The 22098-nt window shown below is 38.1% G+C and overlaps 1 protein-coding gene across 1 annotated transcript in view; it reads left to right on the plus strand.

Annotated features, from left to right (window-relative positions):
• The window catches only part of EFEMP1 (EGF containing fibulin extracellular matrix protein 1), a 68230-nt gene extending 56475 nt beyond the window's left edge, over window positions 1-11755 (plus strand). The window contains exons 7-11 of the mRNA XM_065890891.1: window positions 116-235; window positions 1259-1378; window positions 5075-5198; window positions 5283-5478; window positions 11127-11755. Coding sequence (XP_065746963.1) covers window positions 116-235; window positions 1259-1378; window positions 5075-5198; window positions 5283-5478; window positions 11127-11288 — 722 coding nt within the window. The 3' untranslated portion in view covers window positions 11289-11755. The remainder of the gene's footprint in view (window positions 1-115; window positions 236-1258; window positions 1379-5074; window positions 5199-5282; window positions 5479-11126) is intronic.
• The last annotated feature ends 10343 nt before the right edge of the window (window positions 11756-22098 follow it).

Raw genomic sequence — 22098 nt, forward strand, 5'->3', positions numbered from 1 at the left:
GAGCAAAGAATCCAGCTAGGGAATTACTCACTTATCATCGGATGACATAGGTACAAAAGAGCAAGGCTATGTTTAAAGACATAGATATTTAAATGTGTATAACCTTGCCTTTCAGACATAAATGAATGTGATGCCAGCAATCAATGTGCTCAGCAATGCTACAACATTCTTGGTTCATTCATCTGTCAGTGCAATCAAGGATATGAGCTAAGCAGTGACAGGCTCAATTGTGAAGGTAAAATATTGTCCAAATAATTAGTAATCACGGTCCACTTCCTGTGATTGCTGTTGCTTTAATCCAAGTGTGTACCTGTTTATGAAAGCAAATTTTTATCCATGGAAATTCTGTTCTAAAATCCAGTTAATTTAGTTCAATTATAACACTGACTTTTTAGTATGTTTTCAAAAGAAAGGAGAAGAAACAAAATAATTGAAATATTAGATGTAGGCTGGGTCTGATAATTAGCAAGGGTGCTCTAGTGTCTTGTTTCTTACATGTGATGCAACGGCTAGCAGCAGTGGCACCTCCTGGGAGCCTGTGAGAATTGTAGAATCTCAGGCCCCAGCCCAGACCTACTGAGTCAGATTCTGCATCTAATGAGAACTCCAGGTGACTGGCATGCATGTTTAAGTTCAAAAATGGCTGATTGCATGTCAAGAACATTAGAAGAGAAACCAGGAGACCTGGCCCCTAGTCATGCCTGCCACTGTGTAATTCAAAAGGCATAAGACATCCTGAAGGGGATACCATTGACACTTCATGCTCCCGACTTCCTCACAAACGCTCCCACCTTTTCTTGGGACAGCACCATTGAGAAATGCAAAGCATTCTGCCAGGGCATCACCTCTAGAAGCTAGCACAGGGATGGAACTTGGAGTTCAAAACTCAGATGAACTTGGGAGCAGAGCCACCCAATTTCTGAGAAGGCAAATATGAATCTGCATCACTAGGTGGGTCTGCCAAGCACAACATGAAGATCATCAACCACAAGCCAATTCTTTCAGTCTGCTCAGCTAGTATGGTTAGTTCCAGGATTCGCCAAACTGTCAGCAATAAGTGAGCAAAACTGATGGTAAGAAAAACTCTCTGTGCTGTGAAGCTCTATGGGAAATGAGCTGATATTGTTAGAATTTGCACTTGAGCTTCTTATAAAGTATTGTATTTCTGTGTCAGAGTATGAAGTGTTAAAAAAAAATTACCAAAATAGTGACATGTAAGTTTTCAACTCTGTCTTATTGCTCTTGTCTGGTTCAACAGACATTGATGAATGCAGAACCTCGAGCTACCTGTGTCAATATCAATGTGTCAATGAGCCTGGGAAATTCTCTTGTATGTGCCCCCAGGGATACCAAGTGGTGAGAAGTAGAACATGTCAGGGTAAGTTTATTGTTTTCATATCTGTTAAGTTTTAACCAGGAAAAGCAGGGAGGAAGTTGTAGGATTCTCTATCACAGACTTTCATTTTTTACAATTTGAGCTCTTTTTTTTCCCCTGTTGATCATGAGACATGCACATCTCATAAAGAGGATATTCAGTGTTAACTCTCTTTGAAATTTAAAGCAATCATTTTTCTTTCTTAAAATAAATAATTTTGATAAAATATTGGTATGCCTTCTATATAGCCTACATAATCCCTATGATATATATCCTCTAATCATCCACCAGAAAAGATTCAATTATTAAAATATTTCACCATGAATTTCAGTGTAGAGCATAAGCTTAATGTGTGGTTAGGTGCACCTCAAACTGATCTGAATTCTCTAAAACACCAGGATTATAAATTGGATAGTAATTTAAGTGTTGAGAATATCAGCTTCATGTGTATTAAAAAGTACTTGAATACTTCAGTAAAAAAACCTATTAATCCAAAAATAGCTAATGTCTTTGGGTCCAGGTTTAAAATAAATGTTCAGGTGATTTTCACAGCTACATGTAGGTGGAAGAAGTGGCTCTCTACATGGTATGATTTCAGAGTCTCTTTGAAAGATTTGAAAATGTGCACCCTCTCCTCCCTACCTCCTGCATGTAGCTTAAAATTTCTTTAACAGGCAAAAGACTATTCAGGTAAAACTAAAACTAGATAATCCAGGAAAAATTGGTACAAACAGAGGTTTACATAAAGCAGTGAGAGAGTGAGAAAAAAAAATGACTGAACTTGAAGACACAAAATCTGTTTGAGACCTAGCTGTAAGGCATTCTATCTATACAATTTGAACAAATTATCAAACTTCTCTGAGCCTCAACTTTCTCATTTGGAAAAGGGAGTTGAGGGAATGAAATGGAATAACATACATAAAAATTATTTACAAACTATAAAGACTATAAAGTTCAAGATGTTTTTATGAAATTTACCCAGCAATATAAATGACTAGTAGCAAATCTTCTCTAGAAGAAGAGCAGTAAAATATTAAGAAAGGAAAAGATCAAGGAAAGGAGAGACTCAGGATTCTCAGTCTATATCATGATTTTACAGGGAAATATTAATTCACAGGAACATCTATGACCTGAGATTTTATAGTGTGCATGTGATAATTCAACTAGAATCCAACCACTAAATATGAGCATAATCAGAATGTAGTTCATTGCACAATAAACATCTTTCTACCCCTTTCCACGTTACTAGAGACTCTGTAATGTTAATTGTGGAGAAACATTGCATTCTAATGGTTTTACTTTCTGAACCCTAATTGAGACTTTTAACATGAATATTACATGCAGGAAAATGTTAGCCAGTGGGATTCCTTAACCAATTTCCCTGGAGTCCTGAAACAAATGTCTATGTGTTTCTGATCATAAATGGATTTGACACCCAGCAAAAGACAGAAACAAGTTAACATTCAGTGGAATCTTACCAGCCTACTCTATTTATATCTGTTATAACGAAAGGTGAAAATGCAATGGAATTGCAAATAGGAGATTCATTAGTGTTATATCTTGAAGAATGTTTGGTTAAACCAAAACAGTTTTTGTGAAAGAGACTTACCATTCTTTTAGGGTGCAAAACAATTGGTTTCCCCCACTGAAACCATTCCTTCCCAACTCTGTCCACAGATTAAAGTAAAACCAAAAGAGTCTGGATTCTTACCTTCCCCAAAAAGGTTTATTTTGGGGATGAAATAACTGTTCTCATTTCACAGTCTTGGAAAAATTAAAACTCTGTGTGTGTGTGGTGGCAGGTTGTGGGGAGGGGAGAGGGACAGTGGGGAAGGAGAGAAACAGAGAGAGAATACACAGATACACAGACACACATTCATCAAATATTTTAATACTATTAATCATTTCTGAAAAACCTTCCAAAATGATTAAGGAGTTGATTAAGCTAGGCTCTAAATTACTGGAAGTAATAAAATTATCACATAAAGTTTCCTTTTGCTGCTGTTGAACTCCATATAACAAACCAGTCTTCACTTTCCCTGTAGCTAAACAGCATCTTTATTTTTCAAAAAAGTGAAAAATATTGAAAGGACAAGTCAGTTGTGATTTCTTCTGAGGAATCTAAGTTCTTTCTTTGGCCATAGCCAGTCCAAAAGAAGATACTTTTTGTAACTGACTCTTGGAAACTGCATAGCTTTTCCAGTCTCCTCTTGGGTTCCAGATAGCTTTTGCCAGTTTGGAAGCTAAAAGAAAATTTTTTCTCCAAAGACAAGGAATGGAATTATTCTCATTTAGAGGATGCAATACCTTGCAGTGGAGAGATGCCTGTCACTAACTATATGAACTTGGGTCAGCCACTTAACCCTTATTTGTTTTCCCTTCATGCCAAATAGAGATAATATATTTCTCACAATCTCTATATGGTTTGTGTGAAGAGTAACTTGGTTCAATTTAATATTTCTTAAAATCCAGTTGCCCCCAGTGCACTCATGCTAGGTGATAAAGGGATAGAAAGATGTGCACAATAGCCTTTGTCCTCCAGGAGCTTACAAGCTAATAGAAGGATTAAGACAAACATGCAGATTTCAATAATGCAACGCAAAAAGCAATGAAGAGGAACCAAAAGAGGAACATGAGATATAAGAATTCAGAGAGAAGAAAGAGATCCTATCCCAGCAACTAGGCCATGACTACCTGTAAATTAATGAATGAAAATATCTGATTGTGGGGAAGGAATGACTCAGAAAAAGGCTTATATTGGATAAAATCTAATCACTATTCCAATGTAAAGGGAGACAAACATACATAGCGATGTGGATATTAATATAATTTTCATTGTCGTAAATGTAATGGTTCTCTAGCATTGTAAACTCTTCTCTCAGATGTCATCTGGGAACTCCTAATTCCCAAATCTAAATTCAGTCTTTGTCCATCCTGGCCTTCCCACAACCCTCCTTCCAGGGACCCTCTCTAGCTCTGACCTTGCACTGCCTTTTCCTGGGTTGCCTCTCACCGCTGACACTGACAGTCCCTTCCTTAATTCCCCTTCTTCCCCATGGTCTTTAAATAGCCATGCTCTACATGGTAGGATACTTCATAGCTTCCCTTCTTTTGCTGTGAACAGATTCCTATGGACAGTGTAATCCACTCCCAGAACATTAACTATCCAGCAGCATGCTACAGCTTACTGCAACCACATAGCAGCCTTTCCCTCTCTCCCAAGCTTCTGAGCCTGACAATAAACTTCCATCTCCATAGTTTTTGTTTGCTGCTTTCTCAGCCTGAAAGGCCCTCCCCACCGCAATCTGAAAATTCCATCTAACCACCACCCTTTTCAAGGCCAAAGTGAGAGGCCTCCTCCTTCTTTCAGCTTTCCTTAATTCCCCAGAGGGCAAGAAATAGTGTCTTTCATTTTTATTTAAGCAAAGTCAATGGAAAGCATTTGGCTTTGAATTCAACAGATGAACAATAGGTGCTTGATAAAATACCATGAAATGACACATATTAATCTGTAGAGAATGGCTCCACTACATCTGTCATGAATTAATGCAATGAACCCAGGTCCCACCAAGTCTTGTGTCTAAAAGCAAATTAAACACAGTCCAGATTCTTATACACCTCCTTCCAGTGGCAAACTGGAATCTGCCACTTACGCAATTTACTTATATCAGTAAACTCTTTGACTCTACATCTCTACAGATATAAATGAGTGTGAGACCACAAATGAATGTCGGGAAGATGAAATGTGTTGGAATTATCATGGCGGCTTCCGTTGTTACCCACGAAATCCTTGTCAAGATCCTTACGTTCTAACATCAGAGAAGTAAGAAAAATCAGAACTTTTGAAACTGAGAATCTTTTGGTTTTACCAAGCCTAACTGGTGAATACTTTTGTTTGTCTCTGCAGCCGATGTGTTTGCCCAGTCTCAAATGCGCTGTGCCGAGAACTTCCCCAATCCATAGTCCACAAATACATGAGCATCCGATCTGATAGGTCTGTGCCATCTGACATCTTCCAGATACAGGCCACAACCATTTATCCCAACACTATCAATACTTTTCGGATTAAATCTGGAAATGAAAATAGAGAGTTCTACCTAAGAGTAAGTATCCTGAGGGCAGCCTTAGCTGTTGAGAAAGTTCCAAGTTTGTTGTTGTTGTTTAGTAGTAATTCACATAGAAAGAAAGCTAACATTTAAAGCGTTTTTTATGTGCAGGCATTGTGTAAGCCCTTCCAGTGTGCATTATCTCATTTAATCCTCTTGGTAATGCTTGGTCAGATTAATATTTATCTCCATATTTTACAGAAAAGAAAAGTAAGACTCAGGGAGATGAAGTAGCTTCTCTAAAGTCACTCAGATAAAAGTTGCACACTCTAACAGAGTTGTGTGTGACCACCAAAACACAAGCCTACACACACACACACCTCAAATAGATACCACAAATCAGTGATAGCTATTTAATTGTACATAGAAAAAATAATTCCTGGAGAGCTTTTCAAAAACGCTGAATTCCTTATTGTTACATTCGCAAGATTATTTACATCTGCACCAAAACTAACACCCAGAAGTATCTGAGAAGTGACCCCAACTCCCCACCCCCCGCACCATGTGTACAACAGATAGTTGTACCATTCTTGCAAATTTCCAGGCAGGCAATGTGAGGTGAGGTCACGTTTATGTTTTCCCTTTCTTTCATTGCCTATATGAAATCTTTCTCTGAATTCTGCCATTTCTCTCTCCACAGTGTCCCCTGGGCTATCTTTGTTTCCTTGTGTCTCTGCTTCTCTTCCTTTAAACTGGCTCTTAGCACCTCTCTAAACCCTCCAAGGGCTTCCCAGCAAATCTCCCTGACTCCAGTGCCTCAGCCTTCCAGTCCCCCCTGCAAAATCTTAGCAAGTTCATTTTAGGTTAAAATTCCGACATATTTCAAATACGGCTCACCACTTCATGTGAAAATGATGGCACCCCACCAAGCAGTTTGCAGGGTTACGGTAAGTCTTTCACGCTAAGGATGTTATTCATCCAGTTCCAATTTTCTCAAAACTCCTTTGGGCACTCTTCATTTTTAATCAGATTTTAAGGTCAATATTTCATTTTGAGAATATGAAAAGTAAATTGGGAAATTCATCCTCGTGGTAAAGTTTACAGATTTTTAATGTTTACTCGTTTATCCTGTTCTTTGATATATTAAGTTCCTTTCCAGCTCCAGAATTATGTGACTCTGTTTCTTTGCCAGTAAATTAGAAATGATTAATCTCTCATGACCAACTCCTGAAGAGAAAAACCCAACCCAAAATACAATCTATTACTATTCTTTTTTCTAATAACTAAAAATAAACTTCTTTAACATTTGATGTTTAAATTTGAGATATACTAGATATATGTAAGAAGTTTACTCTAAATGAATTTCACACAGTTCAGATAATAACAATTTAATAATTTTAACCCAAAGAAATAACATTATTTGTAACCCGTGGCAGTAAAATAGGTTCATCTCAAAATCATTTTTAAAAATAATTTTCCATTTTGAACTCTTAGCCGTAAATTAAGAAAATAAAATTTCTTAGCAGAGTCAACAAAGAGTTAAGCAAAGTACCTGCATGTTGTTTTTTTTTTTGCAATAAACATGGCACTTTTAAAGTTTTATGATTCATATCAGTGAACTTACTGACTTGATATTTTCAGATATAAATACAGTGTTTTTCTCAAGTAAAATCCTTTTTTATGAATGATATAAAACATTGCCAATTTTGATAATCCCAGAATTAAATACTACTATTTGAAACCAAAAAAGCATTTAAAATAGGAAGATATTTCAAGACTATTTATTATCACATAATTCAAAAACTAGTTGTATCAAATCCTACAAAATTTTTCCACTGAAATTCCACTTGCGCAGAGGGCATTTAATCATAAGACTCCATCAGCAGGCCTTAATTAAGCACCTATTATATACTCAGCTTCATGCTAGGTGCATGTAATACACAGTTCCTTACTTCAAAGAGCTTTAAATATTACTTTGCGGCATAGTTAACATCTATGAAAAAAGCAGAGGACAAATTTGTGTTTAACTCCATGCTCCAAGACATCAAAGAATTAATGTGGGCTGCAATAGTCAAAGAATGTTTCTTGAGAAACATGAGGCTGGACCTTATCCTTGAAAGGATCTGTGGGATATAGGATTTTATTTATATTCCTTTTGGGACAATACTGAGAAAATCATCTTCCCTAGAAAAGGGAACATATTAGAAAGAAGTAATACATGAAATTAAAGGTAGAATACCATCCTCCACCCACACCGACCAATATCTATCCTTCCTTACTGAGACTTATTTTTCTTCACAGCCCTTATCACCACCTTGCATAGTATTTATTTGTTTGTGTCACCTACTACCTACTAGAGTGTGAGTGTAATAAACAGAGACATTACCTGTCTGTTCACTCTTGTATGCACAGCACATAGAATGAATGGTACCTGGCACATTGCAGGTGCTCAAAAAATATTTTAAAATGAATACATTAATTCAATCAACATCTTCAAGGTATCACTGTTACCTATAAGAGGCAAGCACCATGCTAGGTTCTAGAGACATAGCAGTGAATAAAACCAAGCCAATTCCTGCCACAGTGGGGCTTATAGTTGAGACATCGAACAAGTGTTCACAAGTATGCTGAGCGTTACAACTGAGCACTGCAGATTGTTCATGAGTACACCACAAGTTAACCCCTAACCAAGGCAGCAGTGGTCTGGGAGATTCCTGGAAGAAGTAGATTTAAGCTGAAGACTAGCAACAAAAGACTAGCAAATGGAAGGAATAAAAAGCAGACAAGTTGATCTGGAACTCCAGGTGCTACAGGCAGAGTGACTTGAGAGGGACCTGGAGAGATGAGCAGGGCCTAGATCACACAATGCCTGACAGACCATACTAAGGGTTTCAAGTAGAGGAGTTGCTATCAGAGTCTCATGTTAAAAAAGATACCTGGCTGCACTGTAGAGCCCGGATTGGAGTGGAGCAAGAATGGAAATGGAGAGACCAGTCAGTAGCTCAAAAGATGGGGGACTAGTGTGGTAGCCAGTGAGTCCAAAAGAAGTGGACAGATTTATGAAGATATAGGAAGAAGGACATGGCTTGGTAACCCATTTGCTATGGGGAGGTGGAGGAGAAGGAAGCGTCAAGGATAACCTCCAAGTTTCTGTCTTGAGCAACAGTAAATGGTGGTACCATTTACTGAGATAAGGAAGAAGGAGCCAGTGGAGAGAGGAAGGTGAGGAGTTCAGTTTGGACATACTGAGTCCTGGTCACCATGAGACATCCAAGTAAAGATGAGTAGAGAATTGGATACGTGGGCTTGGAATTCATAATATAGACTTTTAAGTCACTGGCAGATATGTGATAATTGAAGCCATGGCTATGGATGAGATCACTCAGGCAAAGTATGTAGGAAGTAGGTGAGATCACTCAGATCTGGGCACTATTATAGTCATCCATTACCTCAGCCTACAGTTCTCTGGCCGTCTCATCCCCCATGACCTTCAGCTTCATGTCGCTCTGCCACCACCCCATGGCCACATGCTGGACTTTGTTATCATGCAGAACAGTTCCACATCATCATCTTAGTCTCAGGTGACCCCCTCAGTGACTGATTCTCTTTCCTCTTTTTCATGTCCTCACTCCCACTCTATCTGCTCTTCACCCTCACAGTGATGCTAATCCTCTGACCCCTCACCCACCATTTTCTTCCACTCCATCAACTTCTTGGTGGACCCTTGAACTACTCTGTCACCAACACCTCAATTCCCTGTCCAACAACTCTAGATCAATTACATAATCCAAATCTATTTTCACACCCAGCTTGTCAGCACAGATTGGTAATACTATAAATCTCCAACTTCAGATGTGTCCTCAACAATCCTATTACTTTCTTTTATTTCTTCTCTTCAGCCACTGATCGCAAATGTCCCCATATTCTTTAAGTTCTTATACCCTTCATTTTCAGTAGGTAACCTCATCTCCTACTCTTCTGAAACCACTGAAACCAACAGGCATAAATTACTTGAACTTCCCATCCCATCCCTTGCAAACTTAAGTCCATGTGTTCCCCTTCTAACCTTCTCCTTTAAATTTTCCAAAGAGTGTTTCACTTCTATCAATCAAGGCCAACCCACCACCTGTATTCTTCACTCCATTTCCTCTGGAACCTTGTTCTATCAAACTCTAATATACCTCCTCCATATTTAACTTGTTTTCCCTCTAAGTGTTGCCTCCTCTCTCTCTTCTCCCTTCCTAGCCAAGGTTCTTAAAGCACAGTCTGTAATCACAGTCTCTATTTTCTTATTTCCTAGTTATACTTCTGTCTTCTATTCTCACTACCCTACTGAAATTGCTCTGGAAAAAAGCCACCAACAGCATCCGTACTGCTATATTCAGAGGCATTTTTCAGTTCCAGTCACCCTCATCCTCCCCTGCTGTATTGAGCACTGCTTGCCATTCATCTGTTTGCCACTTAATTATCTATTTCTTCTCAGCTTCCTTCAATGGCTTCTCTTCTGCCCATTCCTTAAATGTTGGCCTCTCACAGACCCAGTCTTATCACATATACGTTCTCTTCCTTGGTTTAATGTTCACCTATTGACGTGACTGCTAAATCCTAATCCACTGTTTCTATCCCTGCTCTCCTCTTGGCGTTCAGATTCACACATCTACCTGCCTGCCTGTCCAAACTCATCTCCCTGCACTCTCCAGCACCCATCACATTGTTCATCAAAGTGAAACTGCATCCAGTTCTCCAGAACATCCTTCTTTACAAAACTCCCACTTATTCTGGGTGACTGTCCTCAGGCATTCAAAGGCCTTCCCTCAATGCTTCAGGGTCCCTCTGTTTTTCTCTGTGAATGCACACCTCTGTGTATCTTCATATATACCCTGCATATCCCTGTATATCTTAGCATTTGCCATATTCTATTGAAATTAACTACTTACATGCCTCTTCACTTTCTAGAATGTAGACATATCCACAATGTTGAGAAGTGAAAGATGACAACTTTGTTTATCAGTTCAAAAAATTATCAGATTCTCACATGAACTGCAGTCTCTATAAAGGCTAGAACTACTCAATAAAAGTGAAGAGAACCATTAACAGAGAGGGATGAGTAGAAAACAAAGAACTATCAAAAGAAAGCAGGTCCCTGTATCTGGAACTAATGACTATGTGTGTGGATAAGGGATAAGATCCAGAAGGATTAGAACCAAGAAGGGACTAAGTAATGACTTTAATCCTACCTCAAAATTCTTCACTTGGGCTTCCCTGGTGGCACAGTGGTTAAGAATCCACCTGCCAATGCAGGGGACATGGGTTGGAGCCCCGGTCCCGGAAGATCCCACATGCTGTGGAGCAACTAAGCCTGTGCACCACAACTACTGAGTCTGCACTCTAGAGGCCATGAGCCACAACTACTGAGCCTGCGTGCCACAACTACTGAAGCCCACGCACCTAGAGCCCATGCTCCACAACAAGCCACTGCAATGAGAAGCCTGCGCACGGCAACGAAAGAGTAGCCCCCACTTGCCACAACTAGAGAAAGCCCACACGCAGCAATGAAGACCCAACACAGCCAAAAATAAACAAATAAATAAATAAAATTTAAAAAGTTCTTCCCCTAATTCTTATAGGAAGTGTATTCACAAATAATAGAAACTGCAATACAAGAAAAATTATTCTCTCACTCCCTCTTTTTTCTTTTATTTTAGCAAACAAGTCCTGTAAGTGCAATGCTTGTGCTGGTGAAGTCGCTATCAGGACCAAGAGAATATATAGTGGACCTGGAGATGCTGACAGTCAACAGTATGGGAACCTTCCGCACCAGCTCAGTGTTAAGATTGACAATAATAGTGGGACCATTTTCATTTTAGTCTTTTAAAAGAGTCCACTATAGGCATTTAAATCAGCCAAAGAATATTGTTATCTTAAAGCACTATTTTATTTATAGACATATCTAGTACATCTACATCTATATACTGTACACTCACCAATAATTCAAACAATTACACCATGGTATAAAGTGGGCATTTAATCTGTAAAGATTCAAAGTTTGTCTTTATTACTGTATGTAAATTAGACATTAATCCACTAAACTGGTCTTCTTCAAGAGAGCTAAGCATACTCTTTCCAGTGAAACTTGGATTCTTTTCTGTAAAAGTGGGACCAAGCAATGATTGTCTTCTGTGGTGCTTAAGGAAACTTACTATAGCTCCACTGATAGTCTCATAAGGAGGCAGCCATCATAACATTGAACAGCATGCAAGTTCAAGAATGAGTTTTTTAACTGCTTGTAAGAAAATGGAAAAAGTCAATAAAGATATATTTCTTTAGAAAATGAGGATCTATCACACTTGTGTTGGTTTTTATTTTCATGATCAGTCTAAATGTAGTTGTTTATTACATAGTAGTAAATCATTATCACATAGTATAGTGGTTTCTATAAGATATTTTAAATTTTGTCAGAAATTTTTGTTATGAATGTAAAAAAGCACAGTAATCAAAATTCCCCAAATAAATAAGATATCCCCTAGAAAATCATTATATTGAGAAATCTATGGGGAGGAGATGAGAAACAAATTCTTTCTAAACCACTTTGGAGTTAATCTGAAGAAGCAAACTCGGTGTACTAGTCAGTTTGAGTTGCTATAACAAAATATTATAGACTGGGTGGCTTATAAACAACAGAAATTTATTTCTCACAGTCTGGAGGGTGAAAATCCAAGATCAGGTTGCCAGCATGGTCAGGTTCTGGTGAGAACTCTCTTCTAGGTTGCAGACTCATATCCTCACATGGCAGAAAGAGAGCAAGAGAACTAATCCCATTCATGAGGGCTCCACCCTCATGACCTAAGTACTTCCCCAAGGCCTCAGGTTCTAATACTATCACATTGGGAGTTAGGACTTCAACATATGAATTTTGGGAGAACACAAACATTCAGTCCGTAACACTCAATAAATGTAATAACATTCCTGAATTCAGGACTTCCACAAGATGTGTAGCAAAATGAAGAAAAGTTATTTTTCTGAAAAAGTTTTGATTTCTGAATAAAATTAAAACCCTAAAACTTCACTAACGTATAACTAAAATTTCTCATCTTTATATTTGTTGCTCACAGAGTAAAGAAATGGTGATGGTTGTTATTCTTGGCATCCAGATTGACAATGAACTAAGTCAAATTACCCTCCCTCCTAACTCTATGAAAACATTTTATACCTTCTTGTTTGTTTAAAATGTAACTGCTTCACTTTGATGTATTATATTTTTAAATAAAAATAAGTATTCTTTTAGAGGTTTTTTTCTGTGTAGCTAATAACAGCCAATATAATTTTTGTGTCCAGGAAAAAATTATTTGTAGCTGCCAGAGCAAAAACAACTATTTGCTTCTTTAAAAAGAAACAATCTAAAGTTGAGGAAACAAAAGACTGTTAAAATCATTCCACAAAAATATATGCAGTCAATTTTTCTCTTACATCCAATTTCAAAGCACATATGAATAACCAGATAACCTTGCCACAGAAACAAATGTTCCTCAAAGAGTTGACAAAATGTGCAGTAATTGTCAAAAAGAAAGTTCACCAAGAGACCAAGGAACAAAACACAAATTTCATATGTGAATAGGGCACGGGATGGGCTTTTAAAGGATACAGGGGCATTGGAACAGTGATGAGAGAACAGGTGTAACCAGGAGTCAGACAAGGAAGCAGAGTAAACAACCAGCCACAACACAGCAGGACTGTTGCGTATGTTGTCACCCTGTCCACATGATTACTTATAGTCCACGTAAATTCAGGTGTGATCTAAACTTTTCCATTCTTAATCAATATACTGATTTTCCTACATATAGACACAGTTTTCAAGTCAGAGCTGGGAAAGATAAGAGTAAAAAAAAAAAATGCCTAAGACCTTACAACAGATTTTTTACTCTTAAGCAAGAAGGCAGTCTTATCTGTACCTCCACAGAGGATTGTAGGAGAAACAGGAATCTCTATGAAATATTTATGCATAAGTCCTGACCCTCCACCCCCACCTCTAAACATATATATAATTATAGAAGTATATATAATCTATATATTAAGAAACATAGATTACATATAGATTATATATACTTCTATAATATATTCTATAAATAATTTATATATTATAATTTATATAATTTAAATATAATCTATGATAAAATAATAATATATTTTATATATATATTTGGACCTACAGAAGCCATTAACTGCAAAAAAGATGGTTTCCCTTTCATCCCAAAGCTTAGTCCTATTCACAAATCATAAAGACATGAAAAGGGTTGATAAACTAGTGTCACTGATGCAATCCCTTTTTTTTAATTGTAAAATACACATAAAATTGACCATTTTAGGGCTGCCCTGGTGGAGCGGTGGTTGAGAGTCTGCCTGCCGATGTAGGGGACACGGGTTCGTGCCCTGGTCCGGGAGGATCCCACATGCCGCAGAGCGGCTGGTCTCGTGAGCCATGGCCGCTGAGCCTGCGCGTCCGGAGCCTGTGCTCCGCAATGGGAGAGGCCACGACAGTGAGAGGCCCGCGTACCAGAAAAAAAAAAAAAAAAAATTGACCATTTTAAAGTGTACAATTCAGATTGCAATGTTATGCAAATATCACTACTATCTAGTTCCATAACATTTTTGTCACTCAAAAATAAATCCCATACCCACTAGCAGTCACTCCTCATTCCCCCCTCCCACAAGTTCTAGTGTTACCACTAATCTACTTTCTGTCTTTATGAATTTGCCTGTTCTAGACGCTTCATACAACTAGAATCATACAGTAAGTGGCCTTTTGTTTCTGGCTTCTTTCACTTAATATAATGTCTGCAAAGTTCAGCCATGTTGTAGCATGTACCAGACTTCATTCCTTTTTATGACTGAATAATATTCCATTGTATAAATATACCACATTTGTTTGTCCATTCATCAGTGGATAGACTATAGTTGATAGGTTGTTTCCACCTGTAATTTCGTTTTATCTGACCATTCATCTACTAATTCCTAGACTATTCATAGATTAGGAATATAATCCTAGTCTATTAGACATTATTAGACTATTATTAGACTATTAGACTGTTACATGTCTATCCTAGACATATAGATTCCTAGACTATTCATCTACTAATTTTACAGCCTAAATCACCCATTTTTAATTTCATTTTTAACTAAAATGAACAGCAAGTGAAAAATCATTTTTCATTCACAGAAGCAAAGTCCTGGAAAGAACTTTGAAAAGCTAACACATGAGTTCCTTTACAGGTACAACTGTCCTCAGTAAACATAAAAATCTCATGCGCTCTTTAAATGTAATTTGAAATTCAAAATAAAGTAAATATCATCACTGAAAACAAACCAAAGCAGTAAGACAAAGCTGTGCTTTGTTTTCAAACTACACATGACTCCTTCCTCCCCTCCTCCATGAGAATCACTGATGTAAACCAGCTCCCATAGATGAGAATTATGAAAATAATTCATCATCAGAATCATAATTATTCAGCAGCAAACTTCATTGAGCAACTTCTATGGTAATTTCTTCCAACATCTAACAGCCTGATGAAGCATAGAAGAACCAGGGTTCTAGTCTCAGTTCTAACCTTAACTAGCTGTGAGACTTAGCTTTTTGGGACCTTGGTTTCTTTATCCATAATACTGGGATATTGAAACAAGGTGTTTTTCCAGCTTTAAAAACTGTACCTATTCCCTATGCCAGAGCTGCACTGAGAGAAAAGGTGACTCTATTTGCCAAACTTTTTAAAGCATTTGAGTATTTTTGTATGTAGTGGCTGTTGGGAAGCACTGGGCATTGGTGAAAAAGAAAACTATAGCTCCTACCCCAAAACAGGTCTTCAAAATGAGGGTTCGCTACTGGGGACAAGGACATGACAAATAACACAACTTAGCTATAAATTATTTGAATTACAATTCAAAATAAATATTTTTAGTATTCACTGTTAAATCGTGCATGTTTTACTCCTTTCCACTGATTCTAACTGAAGTATTATTTCTCATGTTAAACTGAAAGTCATTTTACATTGTTTCACTAGCAAAAAAAAGTCCAGCCATGGGTTCCCCCACTTCCAAACATGCTTCCAGGAAATTCACATGTTCCTACTAAGTAAGCCTCAATAATGAGGACTGAACTAGTCATTTCCATCACTTCACCATTCCAGTGCCCATACCTGGATTCTCAAACTTCATGCTCTCTGACTGGACAGTGTTGTTTTCTGATAGCAGTTAGGAAAGACCTCTTGGTTTTTAAGACTTCTCAGAAAGGAGAACACCTTCACTTCAGCTGCCAAATTTCCCTCATAAATAGCTGCGCTTTTTTTGACAGCTTGCAATCTCCATCCCCTCTAAACTTAAAATCAACCATTACATATGCTTCCTTTTAATAATAATAGGATTCTAAACTTAGATGCCACCTGGTCAAACCATGTTATTAAGACTTGCTCAAGGTCACAGTTTGTTGAGCAAGATCCCTGTGCCTTGAATGAAGGTCTTATGACTTAGATTAGGGCTCTTTTCATTGGCCATGCTCCAAATTTCAGCAACAACAAGCAATCCCCTTCCTTCCAAGGCTTCTTCCTGCAATGCCCACCCCAAATTGTGGACCAGCTTTGCTCGTTGCCATGACTAGTTGTCACCACTGCTGTTAACTGCAGTCGGATTGAAAAAGCACAGATACCAACTTGATTCTGATTTACTCTGTTAAGCTTTAGCTCATTTGTTCTTTTTTTTTTTTTTTTTTTTTTTTTTTTGCGGTACGCGGGCCTCTCACTGTTGTGGCTTCTCCCATTACGGAGCACAGGCTCTGGACACATAGGCTCAGCGGCCATGGCCCACGGGCCCAGCCGCTCCGCGGCATGTGGGATCCTCCCGGACCGGGGCATGAACCTGTGTCCCCTGCATCGGCAGGCGGACTCTCAACCACTGCGCCACCAGGGAAGCCCCATTTGTTCTTTTTAAAAACTCCAGAGAGGTGGAAATAATTGTGTTACACAAAATACTCCTGAACTCTAGAAACTGAAATTCAAGGACCAATCATGTAGACCTTACTATACTTGAGAGGATAGCAATTTCTAAAAGAAAAAAAAAAAGCCTATTCCTAAAGATAAAAACAGAGATCTCTCTATGGGGGATCTTTGAGAGCAACAGTAAAGATGGAATGGGGCTAGCATTATCCTTGTTCAAAAGTTAGACCAAAAGGCTTAAAGAGTCCTTCCTTCCATAAGATCAGTGAAAGGTAAGGGGTTAATGAAAGATTACTGCCATTCTTGACATTGGTTAATATGCATTAGGTGATTACTGAAGGAGCAAACAATGAACATCATTACCTCATCTCCTAAAGGATTCTTGCTTTAGAGGCTTGAAATAAGATAAGAGATACCACATTTTATTAACAACTCAGCCCTCAATGGGGCTTTTGTTTCTTTCAAAATGTTTAAGTTAAAATGACCTCCCCCTGCAAATTAGGGTTTTTTATTGTGATTAAAAATATATAAATATTGGAGGGTGGAAATCACCTACAAACCAATCCCCATTTTTATCTAAAAAATTGTATTCATCTCTACCACTCTGCCTCTGCAAGGAAGGTGTTTTAGTGAATCTAAATGATGGAAATAGAAACATTGTTCAATACCCTACGACCACCTGAACACAACCCAATGGGATTATTATTTGGGGGGAAGCTTCACAAATACAAGTTTATTGTTGAACCTTGTTTCCACAATGCAAGCAGTTGCTTATGTTTTGAATAGCCATATATGCTTCTAACTTTCTAACTCTTCTTTTAAAATATAGAACAGCTGCTGGTCTGCTCATATGTTATGCATAAGAAGCCCACAAGGGACAAAGCCTTCCATTAATATGTCGAATTATTTTTAACACATTTATATTTCTATCCTGAATCATCATCTCAGAAAGATGGCAAGTTTCCATCTTCCCAGCTGGGGGGAGCACCTGCAAAATACAAGCACAAACTGTGACACATCTGGTACCAAAAAACCAATCTTGTTTCATCTGGCCAGCAGACTAAAATATCAAGATCGTTGAACAGAAACAAGGCAAAAAGTTAACTGCCATTTATATGTAGTCAACACAGATGTCTAGTTAAGCTGTTTATATTGTAAGCGCATGTGTATGTTAACGGAGCACAGACCCCTTTAATAAGCCAGAGTTGGAATATAAACGCAAGAGAATTTTAAAGACCTGAATGCAATAATTCAGTTCTTTTTTATCTTCCCATAGAAACTAAATTAGTTTCATCCAAATCTCAGCACTCTTTTTAAACAGATGCATATAACACGAATAATTTTGTTGCATAGCTCCAAATTGTTTATTTATTTCCTTTAAAACTGTATTCTATCTTTTTGTATCTTAATATTTAGACTGTTTCTTTAAGTGGTAAATTACTTGCACATGACTTAAACCAGGTGTCCTGGTTTCTGTTGCCTCAAAAGAAGACCCTGTTACAGAACTTAGCCTTGGTAGTTTGACAGGTTAACTTAGGAAGCACAGGTGAGAAACTAGGGAAAGTGAGTCAGGGAAGGGAGAGATGCCAATCAATGAGTGAGTTAATGAGTGGGTCACTTCTGTGGGCAAACTAGCACTTAGTATCTTTGGGGATCCTCTGAGAAATAGTGTGGAACTCACCTCAAAAGCATCCCACCAGAACCCGCCTAGACTGGGCTGTTTATCTGCAACTCTCATCCCTGTGGTGAGGGTCACCTCCTGGGCCACTAATGCCACACCCACTTATAACTACCTGCAGGTGGGTGAGCTTCCTGGCACTGGACAAAGCCCTCAGGCAGAGGAGAAGAGAAACAGAAGCTTGATAGGGGAGCTTGTCAGTGAGCTAGAAACTCCTACTGCAAACCCCAGTAAGCTTCTGTTGCTGAGGGGATGTCTGGTGGGCAGCAATATCCACACTGCTTGGAGTCTGACAACAGAAGCACATGTAACTGGCCTGATGGCTTCATACCTCATGAGTCTTTCCTTAACCTTTTTCTGTTGGCTCTCTACCTTTTTTTCCCCCTCTCTTCCTTTCTGTAGAGAAAACTCTAGTCTTCTCCTCTGTGTATCACTCACTTAGCAAATCAGGCACCAAACATGTCCATTCGATGCAAAGACACACAAGACATTACATAAAGTGGTATTGTATACTTAACACCATGAGCCTATCTAATTCCAGAGCACATCACAAGTCCAACTACAGAGTATTATATAAAATTGGTTGCCCTTCAAAGATGAATTTTCAAGGAACCTAGTGAAGCTAAAACTTCAAGGCCCTTGCCTTGCACCAATCCTTTCCAAGGCCCTGAAGGGATCCTACAATGTGTTCACAGTGTCATATTATTTTTGTAAAATTTGAAAAAGTAATACATTTTAGCTGGATGGGTTAGTATTGATCTTTCCTCTTAGGTTCCACCCTTCACACTTCTCCTCATGTTAGGTAGCACTGGGACGGTCACAAGGATTTTTGGGAATCCAGCCCAGGAAATTGAGTTAGGAGGGTACATTTAACTTGGCCTTAGTGGAATATACCTATATAGTTCACAGTCACTTCTATGTATGTTTAATTCCAGTTCCTGTCTGGTGTAGGAATAGCTTCTAAAAATATTCCTACCACCTTCTGTGTTGATTTTACCTGACAGCATGCACAGAGTCTCAAGGCCAGGGGTCCTATCACAATTTAATGTGTCCTACAGTATCCAGCACCAGAGTAGGTAGTAGAAGAAAAACAAGTCTTGAAATATGCAGAGCCAGAAGCTAATCTATGGAATATTCTCCCAATCACCAGAGGTATAAAATGAAAAGCAGAGGATTTGGTTTTTATTCAATGCCTTTTCAAGAATATATTTAATTATGTAGCATAGGCAATTATAAATGCACCATACCATGAAAATATTTTTCATGTATTTCTATAAGAACTCACTAGAAATTATTCTGACAATGAGAAGTGAATTATAACCCCCAAAACTCTGTTTCAGATAATACCAAAAACTGTAATTAATTGAGACGAAGAAATAAATTTCAAATAGAAGTAATGAATAGACTCTTGCGTTGATCAAATTAACGAAAAGGAATGAATCATGTGAACACACTGGGAAGGAATTTAAGTGTCCTGCTACTTTGATATGAACACTAACACCAGTAAAGAAAACATAAAATTGTAATTTTACTACCACAACAAGGGCACTGTCAACTCACTAGTTAGTGTGGCCATTTCAAAGGGTGTTTAACATTAGTCCCTGCACAAGAAAACTTAGAGTGATTTAGAGTTGTACATATCTTATGTGATAAAAACTTGATAGGGGTTTCACAAATTTGACAACAATTCTAAAAATTTGTATATCATTGCCAAAATGGCTTGTGAAACCAAGGAAACCTTTCTGTAAACTGTCAATTTAACATTTTTTCTCAACCATTCTAGAAGATAGAGTTATCTTTCTATTGTCTCTGTAAGAAAGGACTGTATAGCACAGGGAACTCTGCTCAATACTCTATAATAACCTAAATGGGAAAAGAACTTGAAAAAGAATAAATACATGTATATGTATAACTGAATCACTTTGCCATTCACCTGAAACTAACACAACATTGTTAATCAACTATACTCTAATATAAAATAAAAATTAATAAAAAAGAAATGATGTTACAAAATTATTGCCATAGGCAATCAAACAGCATTTTTCCAAAAAAATGTAGGGGAAAAATTATTACAAAGGAGTTCCTGGCAGCTAATTAATAAAAAATATTATTTTCCCAGACTGTGATATTTGCTGTCAGCTTTTAAAATTTGTGATTTCTTTTGCTATTCTAAATAAGAATTCACTTTTGTGTCTAATTTTGCATTTATAATTTTGTATTCTTTCCCTTAAAGTGAGCTTCTAAATATGTATAAGTTTTGCTCAAAACCTGGATACATCCCTAATTGCATGAAGTCGCCCTGTGCCTAGCATATATGCGGCTTTTGTGAAAATAGACAAGGACATTTAATCTGGGCCTTGGAATATTTGAATAGGCAGGGAAAAAAGGTATAGGAGATGACCCTTTATTTCAAACTTAACACCACAATGTACAGGCATCAATTAATCTTGTTAATAACAATTGTGTATTTAAGAGTTGCTAATTTCTGACTCAAGCTCAAAAGTTCAAAAGTATATTTCAACCTCTGGCCTCTATTAGATGTGTTCTTGTAGTGATTCAACATTCTGTTCCCCCTGTTTGTCTCTTAGCAGCAATTATCTGCCTTTATTTCCTAATCTGGTGATTAGCCATTAAACATTCACTGGGAATCCACTATGCACAGGGCACTGTGCTAAGTACTAAGGGAGCAAAGGTAAATATGACATAATCCCTGGCCTCAAAGAACTTACAATATGATTAGAAAATTAAACACAATAAATTTGGGTTCAATTTGTTTTAAGTAGTCACTATTTATTGAGCACCTATATTTATTGAGGTGCTTTCAGTCCATTATCTCATTCCTCATATTCATCCAATGAAGAAGGAATTTTTAGCTCCATTTTACTGGTGAAGAAGCAGATTCAATGACTTGCTTAGGGTCAAATATCAAGCAGGGGCAGGACCATGACTGGAAACAAGACCCATCTGTCTCTAGAGCCTTAATATGTTCTAAGGGGAGCACAGCTGAGAGCATTTAACCCAGCCTGGGAGATATCAGAGAAGGCTGGGCTGATCTTAAAGGTGGAATAGGGTTTGTCCCAGTAAAAAAAGGGTATTCCAGCAGAGGGGAATTTACACACAAAGGTAAGGAAGTAAAACACAACAAGGGACATGTCAAGAAACCTCATAAATCTTGTAGTTCCTAACTTAACAAGATCCTGACTCCTAATACTAAACAATGTGGTAACAAATCTCACTCCATCCATCAGTTTTTTCATTTCCCCAACCTTTCTTTCTTTCTTTACTTCTCTCCTTATTTTATTCTTTCCACAAGCATGGATATGAGGGCTGTTTAAACACCCTTCCTGCATTTAATGAACTTAGTTTATTGGGGGAAACAAATTAATTAAATAATCTCACAAACAAATGTAAAATTGCAATTATGACAGAAGCTACCAAAAAGGCAGGTGGTGCTCCAAGAGCCTATAATAGGAGGAAATCAAATGACCTACCATGGCATCCCTTGAAAAATGTCTCTAGAGATGAGCTCTTGAAGATGAGTAGGAGGTAACTGAATAAAAAGGGAGGGAAGGGCTTCCCTGGTGGCACAGTGGTTGAGAGTCCGCCTGCCAATGCAGGGGACATGGGTTCGTGTCCCGGTCTGGAGGGATCCCACATGCCGCGGAGCGGCTGGGCCCATGAGCCATGGCCGCTGAGCCTGCGCATCCAGAGCCTGTGCTCCGCAAGGGAGAGGCCGCAACAGTGAGAGGTCCGTGTACCGCAAGAAAAAAAAAAAAAAAAAGGGAGGGAAGAGCCTTCAGAAAAGGATCTACATACACAAAGGCCCTTTGGAGGGAAGAAGTATTTTGTGGGATGGAATACAAGGGACTGGAATGCCGGTGTAGGTGAAGCTGAAAATGTAAGAGGTGGCCTGATAGGAGATAAAGCTAGACAGGGTACCACTGAAGAATTTGTCTTTATTCTTAGAGAAATTGAAAACTATTTAAATATTTTAAGCAGGTAAATAATGTCATCATATTT

This window comes from Phocoena phocoena, chromosome 14, assembly GCF_963924675.1.
Source record: "Phocoena phocoena chromosome 14, mPhoPho1.1, whole genome shotgun sequence".
Classification (NCBI taxonomy): Eukaryota; Metazoa; Chordata; class Mammalia; order Artiodactyla; family Phocoenidae; genus Phocoena; species Phocoena phocoena.